We start from the raw sequence: 18353 nt of genomic DNA, 5'->3' as shown, positions 1-18353 counted from the left end.
AAGCGTTAGCGTTGACAAGACGAATGGTTTGAAAAGCAGGGCCAGGGACAATATCTGCCTTTGGATGTCCTCCCATATTCAAGATCCAAAACACATCTATTATCCCTTCTCCTGACCTGACAAGTCCCAGAGCCCCATAAATCTGAAATATCTCTGATATACTGGTATTTGAACAGGGAGGATTTGAGCAGTGTTTTGCTTTGAGTTTGATTATTTTAGGGGGGTCATCCTAATACATCATCTCAATATGAAGCCATTATGATATTATGTTAATTGAATCAGCATAAATGTTTGTTGGCTAAATAGATGTCATCTTGGTAGTCCGCTTGCAAAGAGGAGCTGAATAAAGCACTATAAACTGGGGTGGGGGTGGGGGGGGGCTGTATCTGAAAAATTAAAAGTGGATTTCAATCCAGTGCTCATGGCCTTAATCTGCAGGATTAGGGCACCTAAAATTTCACTGCACTGTATTTTACATCTGTGTGCATGTGAGGGTTTTCAAAGCATTCTTTCATGCACGCTTGTGCGTTGTATGTGCTTGCATACTTTCTTATATCAACATAGGTGCGAATGAAAGTATCTGCAGTCGTATCTGCAACCACATGATCAGCAGCAGCAGGCAGACAGACCTGCAGGGAGGGAGAGAGAGAGTTGCAGCGGGTTAAGAACTAAAGCCGCTTGGCCCAGATGAGGATGGCTCTGAGGCTTTCTGCCAATCGAAGCCCAGCCAGCAGACCACTCTCACCGACAGGGCAAGGAGGCAGTCAGTTACCCCACACATGTTATTTAATGTACTGCAGCCTACAAAATGTATTACAGCTGCAGCATAGTGCATGGACTCACAGAAGTAAAGAGGGAGTAAAGGCCAAATGACATTAACTTAAAAGATGATTGTATCAATTTTGATAAATAAAATGAATCCAGTATAAGTGAAATCACTAGCAGCAAAGACAAAAAACATGTTAAAATGGGTTAATGTGCAGGAAACTTTCCTCATTTGTTTATTAGCTTTTGCTATTTATGCAAAAAAATATTTCACTCAAAATATAGTTTTATTTCTCATGTGGAAATAGTGAGTAAGGTTTAAATCAAAGTCTTTCATCTGCTTCAGGTTGTCATTAAATTAATGTTGGGATTATTCTCATTTAATTTAAATTGGTTTTATTTGTAATCTCAATTATTTAAAGGTATGTTAATTAAAGACCAGTTGTGTGTCATTTATGTAGCTATGAAAAGCTATGCATACAGTTGATGCCAAGTGACAGAATGAAAAAAGAAGATTTAAAATGCTTCTTTAAAATGCAAGATTTAAAATGCTTCTGAAATCACATCTAGCACTTAAACCGATGATGGGAAAAGAGAAATAATCCAGTCAGATCAAATAAATTATTTCCCTACTAAATGAAATTTAGTAGGGACATAAAATACAGCTGGCCTTTCCATCAATCTGAAAAGGACATCAAAGGAGACGCTTAATCTCAGGAGAAAGTTCTTTGTTATCCCTCCGTCTCTCAATTCCACTCTCTCATCCCTCCGTTATGATGAGATGGATGATGCAGACTGTGGGGGGGGGGGCGTATAATACCTCCAGAATATGTAGTCATCTGGTTTAAACTGACTGGAGGGAAAGTGACGTTCGGAAGCGTGCATGTGAGTGACACGGAGCACCATCCTCAACTCATCCCTCTAGCCTCACCGTCTCTCCATCCTCGTCCAGAAGAGAGATACTCAGGTTAATCAGGCAACATAGCAGACAAGACTTCCTCTCAGACTACGCACAGCCTGAGGAAGATAGGGGATGCTGAACAACATGACAGAGGAGGGAGAGGGGCTGGACAGCCGGGGTAAGTGGCGAATCCCTCAGAGTGATGAGAGAGGAGTGTGTAAATAGGAGTGCATTATTGCGTTTTAATGAGTCGGTGTAGGTGCTGCATGTGTGAGCACAGATGTACGAGTTCTGGGAAAGACAGGGAAATTAGATTGTCATTTCAAGGAGAGAGATTCCCGTGTTACAAAGATCTATGTAAGACAGCTGTATTTTATGTCAAATGTAATTATCCCATGTTTCGAAAAATAGAAACAACAAGTGGATGTGTTTCAGTCAAATCTGATTCAGTCTGATCTGCCCCATTACATCTTCACATGACTCCTAACCTGCATCCATCAACATCCATATGGTCAACCAGTTCAGATTATTTCCTGTTTTGCACTTTAACATCACTGGATGGGTTTCAGATGTAAACAGCTAGAGTTTCAGTGTGTGGCTGTGAGTTTTCTCTCAAATTCTCTCACCCCTCTTGTAGAAGAGGGGTGAAAACCTTCTGTTCCTCCCATCAACAACATCTTAACAAACCTCCAGTACATGCACACAGTAATATTTATGAAAAAAGGTGAGCAGTAACCATTCACTCCATTTTCACAATGCTGTATTCACAAATTTACAAAATAGCATGGCAACCTAAATTCAGCTTGTTTGGAGCAGCTGTTGCAGGAAAGGTCAAAACAATGGCAAAAATAAATGCAATTATATAAAAGCATGTGATGACACCAGATGTGAGTAAATCAGGGTCACAGGTGACAATTTTAATTTAGTACTGTTGCTAATAGAGGACAAAAAAGAAATTAGTGCAGAAAATAGATACAATAATATCTAGCAAAAAAGAGATGGCTAAAAAAATTCTTCATAATTCATTCATTGGGGCTTTTGAGACTTGAAAATAAATAGTCGTGTCCTTGGTTTTTACAACATTTAAAAACAAAAGCGATTTGTTCTCAAAAGCGATTCACTCTCTGTGATCTAAAGGTTAAAAAATCTAAGATCCAACCAACTCACTCACTGTTCTTACCTCTGCCGAAGTGAGGCGGAGGTTATATAATCATATTTCTGTCTGTTAGCAAGATAACTCAAAAGATTTTGGACGGATCTGGATGAAAATGTCTGGTTTTTGGTGGTTACTAGCAACAGATGATAAAGGTTTTGTGATAATCCAGAAGAGACCTTGGATTATGGATCAGTTTGAAATTTCCGTTAACATTGCAGTCAATGGAGCTTCAAAATTTGTTCCTCAATATCTCGGTGGATTATTAACCGATGTTTGTGGAATTTGACACAGTCATGTAGGGCGGGGACCTCTATCTCACCACCGGATCGGATCCAGAATGGAATCAATAAAAATATATTTGATTTCAACAACTATTTACGGACTCAAAAATCACATCTCCGATTCAATTTTACCTTTCATGGTTGGTGTATGAAGATACCAAGAACAATTTATAACCTTTTGGTGATGATCCAGATCACCATGTGGACGGTGTAAATCCAATTAGGACGGGAATGAGCTGCTCGGCGGCAGTCTCCGCTCTCTAAGTGCTTTTCTAGTTCAAAATGTTTTATTTATCATAAAATTCAATAATCACTCCAGGTTTAATTTTATATATATATATAATTGCATATATATATATTCCTGCAATTATTTTGTGGTTCAGGCTTTACAGGGGGATCAATATGTCAACTGGATTTTTAACTTTAAATCCAATAGGCTTCTTCAGTTCTCACTGAATTGTGGGGGGGGGGGTCCAGCATTTAAGATAGTAGGAATGGTTGAGTTTGTTCAATTATATGATGAGAAGACCTTTGATGTAATTAAATTAACATGTAAAAATAAAAAATGTGTCTGTCAAACCCTGTCAAAATTGTTTACGAGGCAGAGGGGTAAATCAAGACTGCAACATCAAGTCCACCCTCTTCAATACCGTATTAATTAGCTGGAATTGTTATTAACATGACACTTGGTTGCACTTTTGAAAAATTAGGAAACAATTAAAAACATTATGCAGATGACTGTCCTATTCCAAAAAGCATGAACCTTTTTGGCTGAGATAAAACCAAAACAGATCTACTAGACATAAAAGCAATATCATGCATATGCTGTCATTGCAAAATATGCAAGATTGATTTCAGACATTGTTGTGTTTATAATTATATAATTGGAGATGGTCCCATTTCATTGTTTCAACTCCCATTCTTCAGAAATAGTGTTATACCTTTGACAGCCTGTTTGCCTTTGTTTGCCTTTGTAACAAACATAATTATTTTATTTCCAGGTATGACCTTTTCCTAAACCCAACCAATGAAAATGACAGAGCCGAAGCTACGTGATTAACTTCATCCTCATACCGTATCAAGCCAATCAGATTTTAGAGTAGGGCAGGTCATGGCATCTGCCATGACCTGGCATCTATGATTCACTTCTCCTCAGAATGACCCAACCAATGTGGCAAAGCTTAAATAATTTTTCACTCTTCTTAAACTCAGGCAGGATTGACAATTTTAATTGAAAACACCTTCAACACAATCATTGTTTGTGTACCTCTGTAGCCATGGAAATGGCTTTTGTAGTCTCATATCTGCATGTTAATATTTAACATCACTCAATTGTTTCTCCAGATAAGCAGAAGGGGAGCCAGAAGAAGAACATCTGGTATCATTATGACTGTTTTCACTCTGGACAATAATTGTTGCAGCCCATCTGGAACTACTTTCCTTTCAAAGAGAAGATCAGTCTGCAGAAATCCTAATTTATGTTACGTCCTTGTGTCTGTGGGTCCACGCTCTACCTGCAGCATTTTCCCTGCATAAAGTTTATCTTTGGTGGTAATGGTCTGCCGACAATTTGCACAATTATTTTAGTGATCTTCTCCTAGTTCTTGCAAAGGCCAAGGCCATGATACGTTGCAGACACACACCACACTTGTCATCAAATAGTTCAGCACAGTCTGTCCTACCCACCACAGCGGTACAAGGACCATATAAGTACACCCACTAAGGTCAACCTCTCAACAACCTGGAGCAAATGCATCTCCCATAACTCACTCTTAACAGACCACAAAAAACAGTGAGTCCGAATGTTGGACAGACAACATGTTCCAGAATCACAAAGGAGCACAGTAGTTTCTGCAGTCTTAAATCTGCCAAAAGCTATGTTTTACTGTATAACTTTAGAAATATGTTTTTAAGTATTTAACACAGTGAAAAATAATTCTTTTTTGGCTGACTGGATGGGAAAAATGTAAAACTTTAGAGACTTCCAGTACTTTGTAAACATGGGAAACAGATGAACCAAAATAAATAATTAGTTTGGCATGCTAAATAAGTGGTTCTCGAGCTTTCTGCCTCAAAAGCTCTATGTCTGAGGTACCACAGTATATGTACAGTATAGAGCGCTGCATGCCAACCCGTGGCAATCTACACCTATCAAACAAAGACTGACAGAGAAAAAACTAAGTACTGTAATGCACAATTGACCCAAGAAAGATCTCTTTCTTCTATGACATATGATAACCCCCCCCCCCCCCCCGCATGAACATCTATAAAACCTGGACAGCTGTGGATGAATCATTCATCCTCCTGCTGGGAAAAACATGGAAAAAAAATAAACTGCAGCTGACAAAAAAAACTAAATATTTGTTCAACATTTCTAAATTTCTGAAACAGAACTGTGGTCATATTTATGTGGGGCAAATATGGTAAGAGCTTGTACCACTTTACAGTCAATACATTAAGAAACAAAGTAATAAAATAAAACATGTTTTTGTTTGTGTTGGTTTCACAGTATGAGGATAGCTGCAAAAATAAAAAAAATACATTACCACCTAAAAGCATTTCAGCTTCTTTGTTCCAATTATAAAGCTACTTTCTAGCATTCAAAGCAAAAAAAATCATTCTTTGTTTGTATTAGTAAGTTCAAGAATGGCCTTATCCAACAATCTTGCAACCACTGGCATAACATTATCATGCCTCAGTAAACAGTGACTGGAATTTAAGGTTGATTGAAGACTAAGACATTTTCAGTTCTCCTATGGCTGGAGCCATATGCAGCAACAAACATTCCAATTTGAGGACTTTGTTTTGCGTTTCCTTCAAACAGCATTTTGTTTTCAGTTATGCAGGGTTTGAGCACAGCTTTGGGTCGCTGCTACCCAACCTAGAAAAGCAGAGCAACTTTCCATTACCTTCCTTTGGTTTGTTTTAGGTTATCGATTTTCTGTATCTAAATAACTGTTTACATTATAGGGGCATATTCTATAGCATTTGTCATTACATTGTTAAAAATATGATGTTCAGGTTTCAATAAGATGCTTTCATTTAGTTGGACCAGCTCTCTCCATCCTGCATCTGTCCACAATTTATTTTGTACTTTCTGTAATTGTTTTATTTGTTCTGTTGACTGACAAGCATATTTAATCTCTTTACAAGCAACCCTCTCCTGACTTTCAGACAAACAGACAGTGGGTGGTCTAATTGCTTCCTGAGTAATATCTGAATTCTGAACTATGAGTTTTTAATGATCGCGCTCATATCTGTCAGAGACAGACAAACTAATATCAGAAGCAACCCAATTTAACTGACTTCAAAAAGCTTTGTGTCTGGAAATGGACCTGGATGTAATTTCAGATGTTTTTCTTTTTCTTTTTCCTCTGATAATGTATCATAAAAAATAATAGCTAAAAATTCATGGAGACAGCCTTATGAAGGATTTAAGGGGACAACTTGATATGTAAGTAGATACTAAGAAAATACTAAATATAGAAACTCATAGTTCATGGAGTTCTGAACAATATATCTACTGACCATAACTGCCTGCACTTCACAGCATGCTGCTTACAAATACTTTTTCACAGTTGTGGAACTAGCAGAACGACCCCTGTCAGACATCCCAGGTTGAGTTTCTGTATGATGTACATTTATGGCACAATAGATTAACCCCCCCCCCCCCCCCCCCAAAAAAAAGCTTCAGCAGCTGTCTCATTTACAGAGATAATCACTACACATCAATTAGAGTAATTCCAGGATTCTGGGGCCAAGTACCCATATATAATATTTTTACCCATCTGTTTTAGAGTAAAGATTGTTTGAGCATTGTGAGAGAATCAGATTGAAGGCAAACAAGCATAAGAGTTCCCAAAGTAGTGAAGATGGCTAATGGTGCAAGACAATGTTACAATGCATTGTCATAGTGGAAACAGGCCCTGCAGCTGAGGCTGCCGTGCAGCTGAGCGGTATAGTTCTCTTGCATGCAATGCAGTTAATTTATTCCTTCCTCTGTGGCCTTCAGCAGCTGCCAGATAATCCCTTTGAGCCTATTTCCTATTACCGTAAGCTTTTAAAAGCGGGTATAAACTGTCCATTTTTTATGGTCATGTCACATCAAGGGTACAAATGCACACCACCCACTCTTTTGGTATGCTGGTTAGTCCGGGTCACATCTGCTGCTAATGATGCATCATTACATGCAATATGACGATCAAACTTAACTGTGAATGCCCTATTTTCATGGTAAATCCAGCACATTTCTCTCTATAACCACCCCTGTAAGGATGTAGATGTAAATAAAGGCAGTTTCCAGATGAACACTTTAGGCCTCATTAACGCAGTCTGAAGGTTAGAAGTTAATGTTATTATTTAATAAATGTAGTTTCTTAAGTGCTTGATCTGCTAAGTCAAAAGGGTCAGAGAGCACCACAAGGGTCACCATAGGAGAAATGAACTTTTGATTCTCCAAAAACAACATCAAATTGAAATGCAGTATGTCATGTAGTGATGAAATCTGACTCTCCTTTGTTATTTAAAGATTCATTATTATTACTATTATATAACAATAAGCAGATGTGCACATTTTTATGACATAATATGGATGGGATTAGATGGTCAAACATATATTACATGTGATCCAGAAAGAGGCCCCAAGGAGGCATCAGTCCAGATCTAACTTCTGAATGAGGTGATGGCAATCAGGAGGGAATGAAGAATAATGAAGAGAAACGCATCAGAATTATGTTTGCTCCTTCGGGGAAACACAAACTGAAGACAGAAGTAGCAGCGTTTTCTCGTGGGCTGAATAAGATAACAAGATAAAATTAAATGGTAGAACCAATGCTGTACAAATCCAAAATTATAGCACTAATTAATAGTTACAAGAAATGTACCCAACAACATGGACTTTAACTGAAACAGTGTGTCTTTTAATGAACTTTATGATGTATCATGTAAAGTTAAACTATTAAGCATCAGCATATTTGTAGTATTACTATCTGCAAACACAGCAGGGTAAATGCGTTCAAAGTGCACCTTTATTGGAGGAGCAATAAATTAAGTTAAATAAATAATGGATTACATTGATCCCTAGGTGTAGCACAGTGCAGCTCTTTCATTGGCTGAAAAAGTGCGGAAGCTTTTTATGAATCTTTTGAGTTATCTTGCTGATGGACGGACGGACCGACAGACAAACGCCTCCGATTACATAACCTCTACCTCGCCCCGGCGGAGGTAATTAAATGGCTCCAACATCGCAGCATGGTCACCGTGAGGAACACAAGCTCCCATGCTTCAGGTGTAGCTTCATATCCCACATGCTTTCTGTCTTTCTCTCATCTCTCTTTATTAAAGAACAGCTGCTTTGCAGTCATTTTCATGGCATGAACCTGGACTGTCTGCGTGACCATTTTCACTGTTGGAAAAATAGATTTGTTTGAGGTAGCCCATATTCCAACCATTCCTGTCACATCTCCAACGAAGGAAATTATCAGAAGTTTCCGGCTGCCAGTTAATCATATTTTCATTAATGATCTATTTTGTCAGATGCCTACTATAAATCAATAAATTATATTCAGAGCGATAAAGTTTATAACATCACCTGGCGGCCCTTCAGTCCTGGTACTGTGACCTTCAAAATAAATTACAGCTTCATTCCATGTGCCACGTGTGTTAAGTAAGCGGCACTACACCTCCGGCCGAAGTCCTGTAATGTTTCTCTAATACCTGCATGAGGTTTATTAAAGTATCATTTCATAAGAGTTGTGATTTCTTTGATGTCAAATTTTAAAACTTGATTACCTTTTTTGTTTTAACAGTAAGAAATCGAATGTATTTGTATTATATCCAGTGTATGTGTATTCTTATTTAACTTTAAAAAATAAAAAAAATTGACACTGTCACTGGCAACTCCATAAGTTCTATAAGCAGCTGTGTGTATGGAGAAGCCTCAAATCTAAATCTGCAGCTTGGTGTTTCAGGTGACGGGAACCCCAGAGAAAACAGTCCTTTCATCGACAGCGACGTGGAGAAGAGTCAGCAGTATGACGGCAAGAATATGGCTCTCTTTGAGGTGAGGACAGATTCAGGACTCAGTGTAAGCCTACTGGGAACACTGATATGAATTAAGAAATCAACTGGTGTTGAAAGGCCAAAGCTGAAACTTAGCAAGAGAAACGATTTGAAAGATGTCGACTGCGGGAGGATGCTGTAATTTTACTAGGTTTCATTGTGTGTGTCTAACAGGAGGAAATGGACACCAGTCCAATGGTCTCCTCTCTGCTCAGCAGTCTGGCCAACTACTCCAACTTGCCGACGGGAAGCAAAGAGCACGAAGAGGCGGAGAATAACGAGGAGGGAGCGCGTCAATCAAAGAAACCTATAAAGGTAGATCACCAAAAAAAACACAAAAAGGTGTCTTTTTTATCACTGACGAATGTTAGCAATATTTATACAGCCGTTAAATATTATCAAAAACCTGCCAAGAGAAATATTTGGCTGATGTAGAAAGGAGTACTAATGTATGAAAATCCTTATGTACAAATATCCTGACAAGAAAATGTTACTGCTAAAATTATTAAGAATGAAAACTTTGAAATTTAAGGCCCAAAAGGTCAAGTATATGTTGGACAAGGAAAGGACTGGATGCCAAATTATTTTCATTTATCTGACCAGTCCTCGCTCATCCCATTCATGAAAACACAAGATGAAAACACAGTAAATTACTGACACTACATCCTAGATTTATTATGCATTTTAAAGTTCATTTTGAATTTGCTGATTTAAATATTATTTCTCATCAAAGAGATTTAATGACAAGAAATGTTAAAAGGAGAATAAAAGAACATCAGACATTGACCTTCCCGTTTCTCTTCAAAGACTGTACTTTATAAAATTAAATTTAAAAAAAACGTTACATTTGTATTCATCAGGCGCCACAGCTGGGAACTCTGATGGGAGTGTACCTGCCATGTATCCAAAACATTTTCGGGGTGATCCTCTTCTTGCGGATGACCTGGATGGTTGGGATTGGAGGCGTTTTTGGGTCCTTCATCATCGTCTTCATGTGCTGCTCCACAGTGAGTAAAACTGCAAATGTTACTGTTGTTTGTTGCAGGACACAAATTCCATCAGTAACCGAGGACTCCAGTCACCGAGAAAACAGATGTTAGTTATGACAATGTTATATGCCTAGTAAATCAATTGCGGAAGGAGGCATTTTGGAAAATTTATAAAATGTAAATTCTTACTCATACTGTAAGTTTATCAAGAAATTCTGCATCTTTAGATTTATAACTGAAGGCTTTTTTTTACTTCTCAAACTCATTGGAATGCAATCCAAACATGAAGGCAATGGTCTTTGTCTAAAACAAACCATTTGTGGCCTATAGCATGTTGTCATGTTTTCTCCATTGTTCATTTGATTCTTGAAGGTATAGTTTTGTTTTGTTGTCTTTTGCACCTTTTTGATCAATTATGAGGCTGTGTTATATACGCTGTGTTTTTTTATTTGATGGTGAAAGAATGCTATCCTTCACACTAGTTTAATGTGAAGGAGGAATGTGGGTTGTGATTTATTGTACAGATCAAAGATGAGGAGCTGGAGCTGGATGCCAAAATAATCCCATCAAATAGTTTGTCTTTGTTCCTGGATAATAACGTCCATTCAGTCTGACCTTAGTTTGAGATAATCGCAGGTTTTATATCCCAAATGATTCTTGTTGCCAGCCGTATTTAACATACCAGCACCTTTGAATGTTCTTTGATATATCCCCTGCTTTTTATCAGACAATGCTCACAGCCATCTCCATGAGTGCTATTGCAACAAATGGAGTCGTACCAGGTGAGGGAATATTTAAGGGGGTCTATAAATGTGTGTTTGTCTGCAGTGCACTAATCATGCATGTTCATCACTTGCAGCTGGAGGTTCCTATTATATGATCTCTCGCTCCCTGGGGCCTGAGTTTGGCGGAGCTGTTGGGATCTGCTTCTACTTAGGCACCACGTTTGCAGGTGCCATGTATATCCTTGGCTGTATTGAAATTCTTCTGGTGAGTTCCTAAAACGTCATCAATAACATACGTGTTTATAGTTTGCTGCTTATGTCTTCATCACTCCAGATGTTGCCTGTGTAAGCTTTTTATATGTGAGGCTCTTGCTGTTGAATCGTCAATGTGAAAGATTACCATCTTGAAATTTCTGTCTGTGATTTAAAAAGAAAAAAGAAAAACACATTTGGATTATATCTGTTGTTCAGTTGAAGACATTGAATATAGATTTTATTGGACATTTTGGAAACCTTGATAAAAGTCATGAAAACAAAGAGGATAAAAAGAATTATGTAACAAATACAAGCTTTCATGCAGTCAGCTGTGTTTGATTAGTATTCCCTTGTATCTCCATTCTTCACCACCTCTGGCCTCTCTCTCTCAATCTTTCAAATCTTCCAGATTTATATAGTTCCTCAGGCGGCCGTCTTTAAGATCGAGGGCCTGGAAGGGGCAGAGGCTGAGATAGCCCTCCTTAACAACATGCGGGTGTATGGCACCATCGTATTGAGCTTTATGGCGCTGGTGGTGTTTGTGGGAGTCAAATATGTAAATAAGCTGGCTCTGGTCTTCCTGGCCTGTGTCATCCTCTCGATTCTGGCTGTTTACGTGGGAGTCATCAAGACTGCTGTTGACCCGCCTGCCTTCCCGTAAGTCACAGCTCATTTCCTGGACAAAGTTGCTACCGACGATCCATTTAACGACGCCCTTGTTCATGTCCCTTCCAGCGTCTGCCTCCTGGGAAATAGAACTCTTATTTCTAAAGGATATGATATCTGCGCAAAGGTCATGGAAATAGACAACGAAACTGTGACCACCAAACTGTGGAGGTCCTTCTGTGATTCCGAGAACCTCAATGCCACATGTGATGAATACTTTACAAACAACAATGTCACGGAGATACAGGGCATCCCAGGGGTCACTAGTGGTATTCTGGCAGGTGAGCGATAGCTTATCAGTGTCAACGGTGAGACGGATCAATCCACCTGCTCGGCCATTTAAATGCTCTGTTGTCTTTTAGAGAACCTGTTTGGTAACTATCTGCAAAAAGGGACCATCCTAGCGAAGCGTGGGCTTCCAGCTGACATGGACCCAGACAGTCCTGCAACCAACACCAACCGCTACGTCCTGGCAGACATCACTAGCTTCTTCACCCTCCTGGTGGGGATATACTTTCCTTCTGTCACAGGTTAGCACCAGATAGGCACACTGAATCGACTCATCGGAATTAACTTCGGGACCAATGTGCTCCTATTCATATTTTTAGATTATCAGTAAATCAAACAAAGGGAGGAGCCCACATTGATCAACATCTTTCAACTTAGAGAGAAAACTGTGCATACATTTTTCATCATTTGAAAGATTCCATGTGTCAATAGAACCCAACCAATGAAGGTGCACAAACCAAAGGACTTTTGATGCTACCAACGGCTTTTATTTAAAGGAATATGTTTGCGTATTTGTCCAACTTTTAAATAATAGACCATTTCCTGAAGCATAAGCAGTGTGTCCTCACTGACTGTCATTTCCAGCATATAGAGAAGGAAAAAACGTTCAATACCACCTTGTTCCATTTGCAGGTATAATGGCAGGCTCCAACCGCTCTGGAGACCTGCGGGATGCTCAGAAATCCATTCCCATCGGCACAATCGCAGCTATCACCACCACATCCATTGTGTGTATCTTTCAAGTGGGCTGAGGTGAAGTAAATAAAAAACCAGAATCTGAAAAGGCCGATTGGTGTATTTTTATAACCTCTTGCAAATGATCATAATTTTAGGCTCAGGATTATTTCCTGCAATGCATTTCTTAACAGATTTCCCCCCAGACATGTCTAGTGTGGTGCTGTTTGGTGCTTGCATAGAAGGAGTGATCCTCAGGGACAAGTGAGTCTGATTGGAAAGTTGTCCCTTTATTATTGGAATTGAAGTCATCCATATGCCTCTCTGATGCCATAAACATGACAAACAGGCATATTTTTAAAAGAGATTCTGGTGTGGAAATATCAGCTTGTAGTGCTGTTGATGTTGTTTTGAACTTAACTGTATTTTGTCTGTACTGCTTTGCACAGATTTGGTGAAGGAGTCAATGGCAACCTGGTGATCGGGACTCTTGCATGGCCGTCTCCTTGGGTCATTGTTTTTGGGTCCTTCTTTTCCACTTGTGGGGCTGGGCTACAGAGTCTGACTGGAGCGCCACGTCTCCTGCAGGCCATCTCTAGGGATGGTATCATCCCATTTCTGAGAGTCAGTGCACCTTTGAATGCATCCCCGTCATAAACACACACGTACATCCCATAGTTATATGTTTAATGTAGCAATAGGTGACTTTCATACTTCCATGTTACTGCAGATGTTTGGGCATGGCAAAGCTAACGGGGAGCCCACCTGGGCCCTTCTGCTCACAGCCAGCATTTGTGAAATTGGCATCATAATTGCCTCCCTGGACTCGGTCGCGCCCATCCTTTCCATGTAAGTGCACTGCAACTTTTTAGTTAATGTGCAGGCGTTCTGTCGTCAGTCAGGATTTTGCCTGTTTATTTCTCTTTTCAGGTTCTTCCTGATGTGCTACATGTTTGTTAATCTTGCCTGCGCCCTGCAGACTTTGCTGAGGACACCAAACTGGAGGCCACGTTTTAAGTTCTACCACTGGTGAGGGGTCTTGCCTATCCTAGGAAGTAATACAATGAAATAAAAGTTGCAAATATTCCCAGTGTGAAGGAACACGACACGTCATATCCCCTACAGGGCTTTATCTTTCTTGGGAATGAGTCTGTGCCTGTCGCTCATGTTCATCTGTTCTTGGTATTACGCTATGGTCGCCATGGGCATAGCTACATGCATCTATAAATACATTGAGTTCTGCGGGTAAGTAATCATTGTAATAAGGTAGGACAGGAATGATATCCAACCAGCATTCATAATCCAGTGTTTATATAATGTACCTTAAATATTGCTGACTTCACGCTCATGCATCATGTTCCATCTCTGTGCCGTGTCACAGAGCTGAGAAGGAGTGGGGTGATGGGATACGAGGTATCTCTCTCAGCGCTGCGCGTTTTGCTCTCATGAGAGTGGAAGAGGGACCCCCACACACTAAGAACTGGAGGTCAGGCAACTTTTAAACTCCTGATCTTGCCTGTATCACCTATTAAATCTAAAAGTGCATTTGGTCCCTTTTTTTTAAAGGCCTCAGATCCTGGTTTTGGTGAGCATGGATGCTGAGCAGAACGTAGAACAGCCTCGCCTGCTCTCTCTGACCAATCAGCTAAAAGCAGGGAAGGGTCTGACCATCGTTGGCACATCAGTTCAAGGAACCTTCCTCGACAACTACGCCGAGGCCCAAAGGGCAGATCAGGTCTGGCTTGCTAACAAACACGCTTTCACTTTTGATATCAGCGTCATTGTGTCTAATAAATCCATGAGGACAAGCGCAGTTCTTCACAGACGCTTAAACGTCTCTGTTCTGTGTATTGCTAGTCTTTGCGTAAGTTGATGGAGACAGAGAAGGTGAAGGGCTTCTCTCAGGTAGTCGTCTCCTCCAATCTCAGAGATGGGACGTCCCACCTCATCCAGGTCGGTGGGCTAGGAGGATTGAAGCACAACACTGTGATGGTCAACTGGCCCAGAAACTGGAAAAGACCCGAGTGTCACCAGCAGTTCAGGAACTTTATTGGTAGGCCTTAAGTAAGGAGTAAAATAACAGCTGTCTTAGATGTAAGAGAAGTCCTGTTTCATGGGATTACGTTTTCATCTGTCCTTCTGCAGAGGTGGTTTGGGAGACAACTGTAGCTAGTCTGGCTTTACTGGTTCCTAAGAATATCTCCAGCTATCCATCCAATGGAGAGCGCTTCACTGAAGGCCACATAGACGTGTGGTGGGTCGTCCACGATGGGGGCATGTTGATGCTTCTGCCCTTCCTGTTGCGCCAGCATAAGGTGGGAAGCGAAATGCAGTGAGATCAGCTTTGCACTTTTTAAACATTTTCTAAGGAAACTTGGCATGGAAGGTTTACAGTAGACAAAGGACATTTCCTCAGTAATTATCTGTGCATGTTCTGATTTCGTACTACAGGTGTGGAGGAAGTGCAAGATGCGCATTTTCACTGTCGCTCAAATGGACGACAATAGCATCCAGATGAGAAAAGACCTCATCACATTCCTCTATCACCTGCGAATCCAAGCTGTGGTGGAGGTGGTGGAGATGGTGAGAGACTTGTCTAACACATACGAGTGTCATGTTCCGAAAATCGGCGCTGTGTGATAAAATAAAAATGTCTTTAAAGCACGACAGCGACATCTCAGCCTACACCTATGAGAAAACACTTGTGATGGAGGAACGGTCACAGATCCTCAAACAGATGCATCTGACCAAGAATGAGATGGAGAGGGAGGTAAACTAAACGTTTAGTTTAAGATGTTTATCCTGTACAAATGAGATGAAGGCTTTTATCATTGTAAACCGCTTTCAACAAGTTCCCCCCCGAGGAACATATAACACTTTCATTATCACTCTGTCATCTAGATATCAAAGTCTATTACAGGGATTTTAGTTTATAATGAGCTGTTGAAGTCTGGACTTGGTTTTACTGATTGGAGAGAAGAATGAAAGAATCCCACAGGGAAATTAAAAGTTAAAACAGCGCCATCTCTTCACTTCTTCCACTTTAGATCCAGAGCATTACAGATTCCTCCCGTCTGTCCATTCGGCGCAAAAACCCAACGGCCTTGCGCGCCCAGCACAGCAAAGAGGAGAGAGTAAGCCTGGTAGAAAAATCAGGAGATGAGGTAATGCTGTCGTGGTCCTTTATTACCGTCGTCTCTCCAAGCCTGTGTCTCTCTTTTTATTTGAATGATTATGTAACAAACAAAGTGGTTATTATCATAAGCGCAGGACTAAAAGCAATGTTTTACTCATCCCTGCGAATGCCCAGTGATTTTCACTCTGGCTTCCAGAGTTTCATCTACTGATAAGTGTCTATTTATTTATGTATTTATTTTTACCCTGTTGCCTTGTCATGTCATGGTTGTCCTTGTCAGGCTGGGAGTGCTTCCTACACAAAACATAGTAAGAAAACCTCCACACCAACAAGCCCAACAAGCCCCACATGTGCTGCGGGGCCTGCAGGGGACGCTGCCACCTGGACAGACAGCAAGAGTTCACCGACAAGTCCGGAGGAAGGCAAAGATCCTTTCAATATGAAGCCGTGAGTAACTTGGCAAACTGCACAGGTTGCAGACGTAACATAAGACATGCATAAAGTTAATGGGTTAATAGTTGTGTATTGCATGCCGACTTAAACCACTAACAAATGAATATTATATGTTATTTCGCTCCATAAATGTTGCTGCAGGGAATGGGAGAATTTGTAAGTACTAAGATTATCTAGATTATCTAGACACTCCGTGTGATCTGAAACAGCTAAATAACTGATGTGTGGACATAAACAAAAGTGACTTATTGTTTATTCCATTAGAAACCCAACCGATTTGAGACGCATGCATACGGCCGTGAGGCTAAATGAGGTCATCACAAGGAAATCCAAGGAGGCAAAACTTGTCTTGCTCAACATGCCTGGACCACCCAAGAACCGTGTTGGGAATGAAAATTGTATCCTACAACACAGATCAGTATCTAATGTAGCAACGTGTACTTAGCTCTCCAGATCCTTGTCCTAAAAGAGGAAATTCTACTTGGCAATTAAACTTATCTTCTATCCCAGGTGGTTCCATCCTTCTCTATGCCTCGCACCTGTAGAAAATGTTGGTTTTACCCTCATCATGTAAAACAAACCACATTCCTTTACTGTGATTGTCTCTCAGACATGGAGTTCCTTGAAGTTCTAACTGAGGGCCTGAATCGGGTCCTTCTAGTGCGTGGCGGTGGCCGTGAAGTCATCACCATCTACTCCTGAAGGATTATTAGCAGCACCTGCACGTGTCAGACATCTTATCATCTACCTTTTAACTGATTGCTTGTGTAACAGTCCGTTCTGTGTTCTGGACTTTTCATCTGATAACAGATGCTTAATCCTACCAGATTAATTGCTGAACTATCAGCTCATAAAATCTCAATTATTCTCCGTAAAAGGAGCAAGCATTTTGTCCCCTATTTTGTTGGTAATCAAAATTCTGTTACTTTCTTTGATTAGTTGTCAATCAGACATTTCTTTATGTCTTATTTATTTATTTATTTATTTATTTATTTATGTATGTATTCATTCAGCTAATTAAGTCTGTCATTGTCCTATTATCTATAGCAAAAAATATATATACATTGCAGAGAGGATAGATGTTTAATTTTTGAAAGATTGGAGCAATATGCCCACATCTGCTGCCATAATAATTGCAAATTAGCCCAGTACATAAGAAAGTAAATAGTAAAGTTATGCCTGCTTTGAAAATCTTTTCAGAAACAATTTACAAAAAAGTATCATAATCAGCAACATTGCACTTGTACATATCTTGAGCATCCTGATTTTTTTGTTTTGTTTGTGATGATAGCTGGAAATCATTAAAGGAAAAGAGCATTAACCTCTGTTAATAAAAGGCCCACCCTAAATTGAAATCAGAGGTTGCACGTTTTAGTGCCATTGGTCTATCAGTGCATCATCAGCAAAAAAAACCTCAGGACTGATATGGTTTCCAGTTCATGCACCAGCATTATGAGGACTATAGGAACATGAACAGATTTAACTTCATTCCGACAGGGATTTGTCTGATATTTCATATGACACGGTCTCATTGCAGGCAGCTTGGCAGAATCTAAAGTTAAAAGAAAGTTATATGATGTAGGTTGTGGTAACCCCACCCTGATTGCTTGACCTTATATCCCCAGTGTTGAACAGGCGTCTAAAGACCGGAGCCTTTGCACTCAACAACGTTATATACTGAATATTCGATATGATAATTGATATTGCAGCTGAAGAGTTCCATGGGATCCCAGAAAATAAGCTATGATACCATTTGTGCTCCTATATGAATTGATCTCGCTGCAATATCAGAGTGAATTCATCAAAACATGTTTGAAATGGGATTTCAAGTGGCATACTGATTTTAAAAAAAAAATCTGGACAAGTGATGTATTGTGATAAAATGCTGAATAGGCAATCAATCAGTAAGGTTAAACAACTCCTTCCTACATAGACCAGACATTTCATTGAACGTGTCCAGTAGTCTGGCTCAGGTGCATTATCTTAACCTAAATGAACAATCA

General features: G+C 39.9%; 1 protein-coding gene across 1 annotated transcript; it reads left to right on the top strand.

Annotated features, from left to right (window-relative positions):
• Nucleotides 1–1798: 1798 nt before the first annotated feature.
• Nucleotides 1799–17052, top strand: slc12a5b (solute carrier family 12 member 5b). The gene is made up of 26 exons (XM_068749485.1): nucleotides 1799–1844; nucleotides 9073–9164; nucleotides 9338–9478; nucleotides 10024–10170; nucleotides 10880–10934; nucleotides 11012–11142; nucleotides 11542–11789; nucleotides 11868–12079; nucleotides 12161–12328; nucleotides 12720–12818; nucleotides 12968–13025; nucleotides 13211–13385; nucleotides 13492–13610; nucleotides 13692–13790; nucleotides 13887–14006; nucleotides 14143–14247; nucleotides 14328–14496; nucleotides 14619–14814; nucleotides 14907–15076; nucleotides 15213–15344; nucleotides 15424–15531; nucleotides 15809–15925; nucleotides 16178–16344; nucleotides 16492–16506; nucleotides 16615–16748; nucleotides 16961–17052. The coding sequence occupies exons 1-26, from the start codon at nucleotides 1799–1801 to the stop codon at nucleotides 17050–17052; spliced, it is 3315 nt and encodes a 1104-aa protein (XP_068605586.1).
• Nucleotides 17053–18353: the final 1301 nt, after the last annotated feature.

The sequence above is a fragment of the Brachionichthys hirsutus genome, chromosome 2 (genome assembly GCF_040956055.1).
Source record: "Brachionichthys hirsutus isolate HB-005 chromosome 2, CSIRO-AGI_Bhir_v1, whole genome shotgun sequence".
Classification (NCBI taxonomy): Eukaryota; Metazoa; Chordata; class Actinopteri; order Lophiiformes; family Brachionichthyidae; genus Brachionichthys; species Brachionichthys hirsutus.
This window is presented reverse-complemented; position numbering and strand designations above follow the sequence as displayed.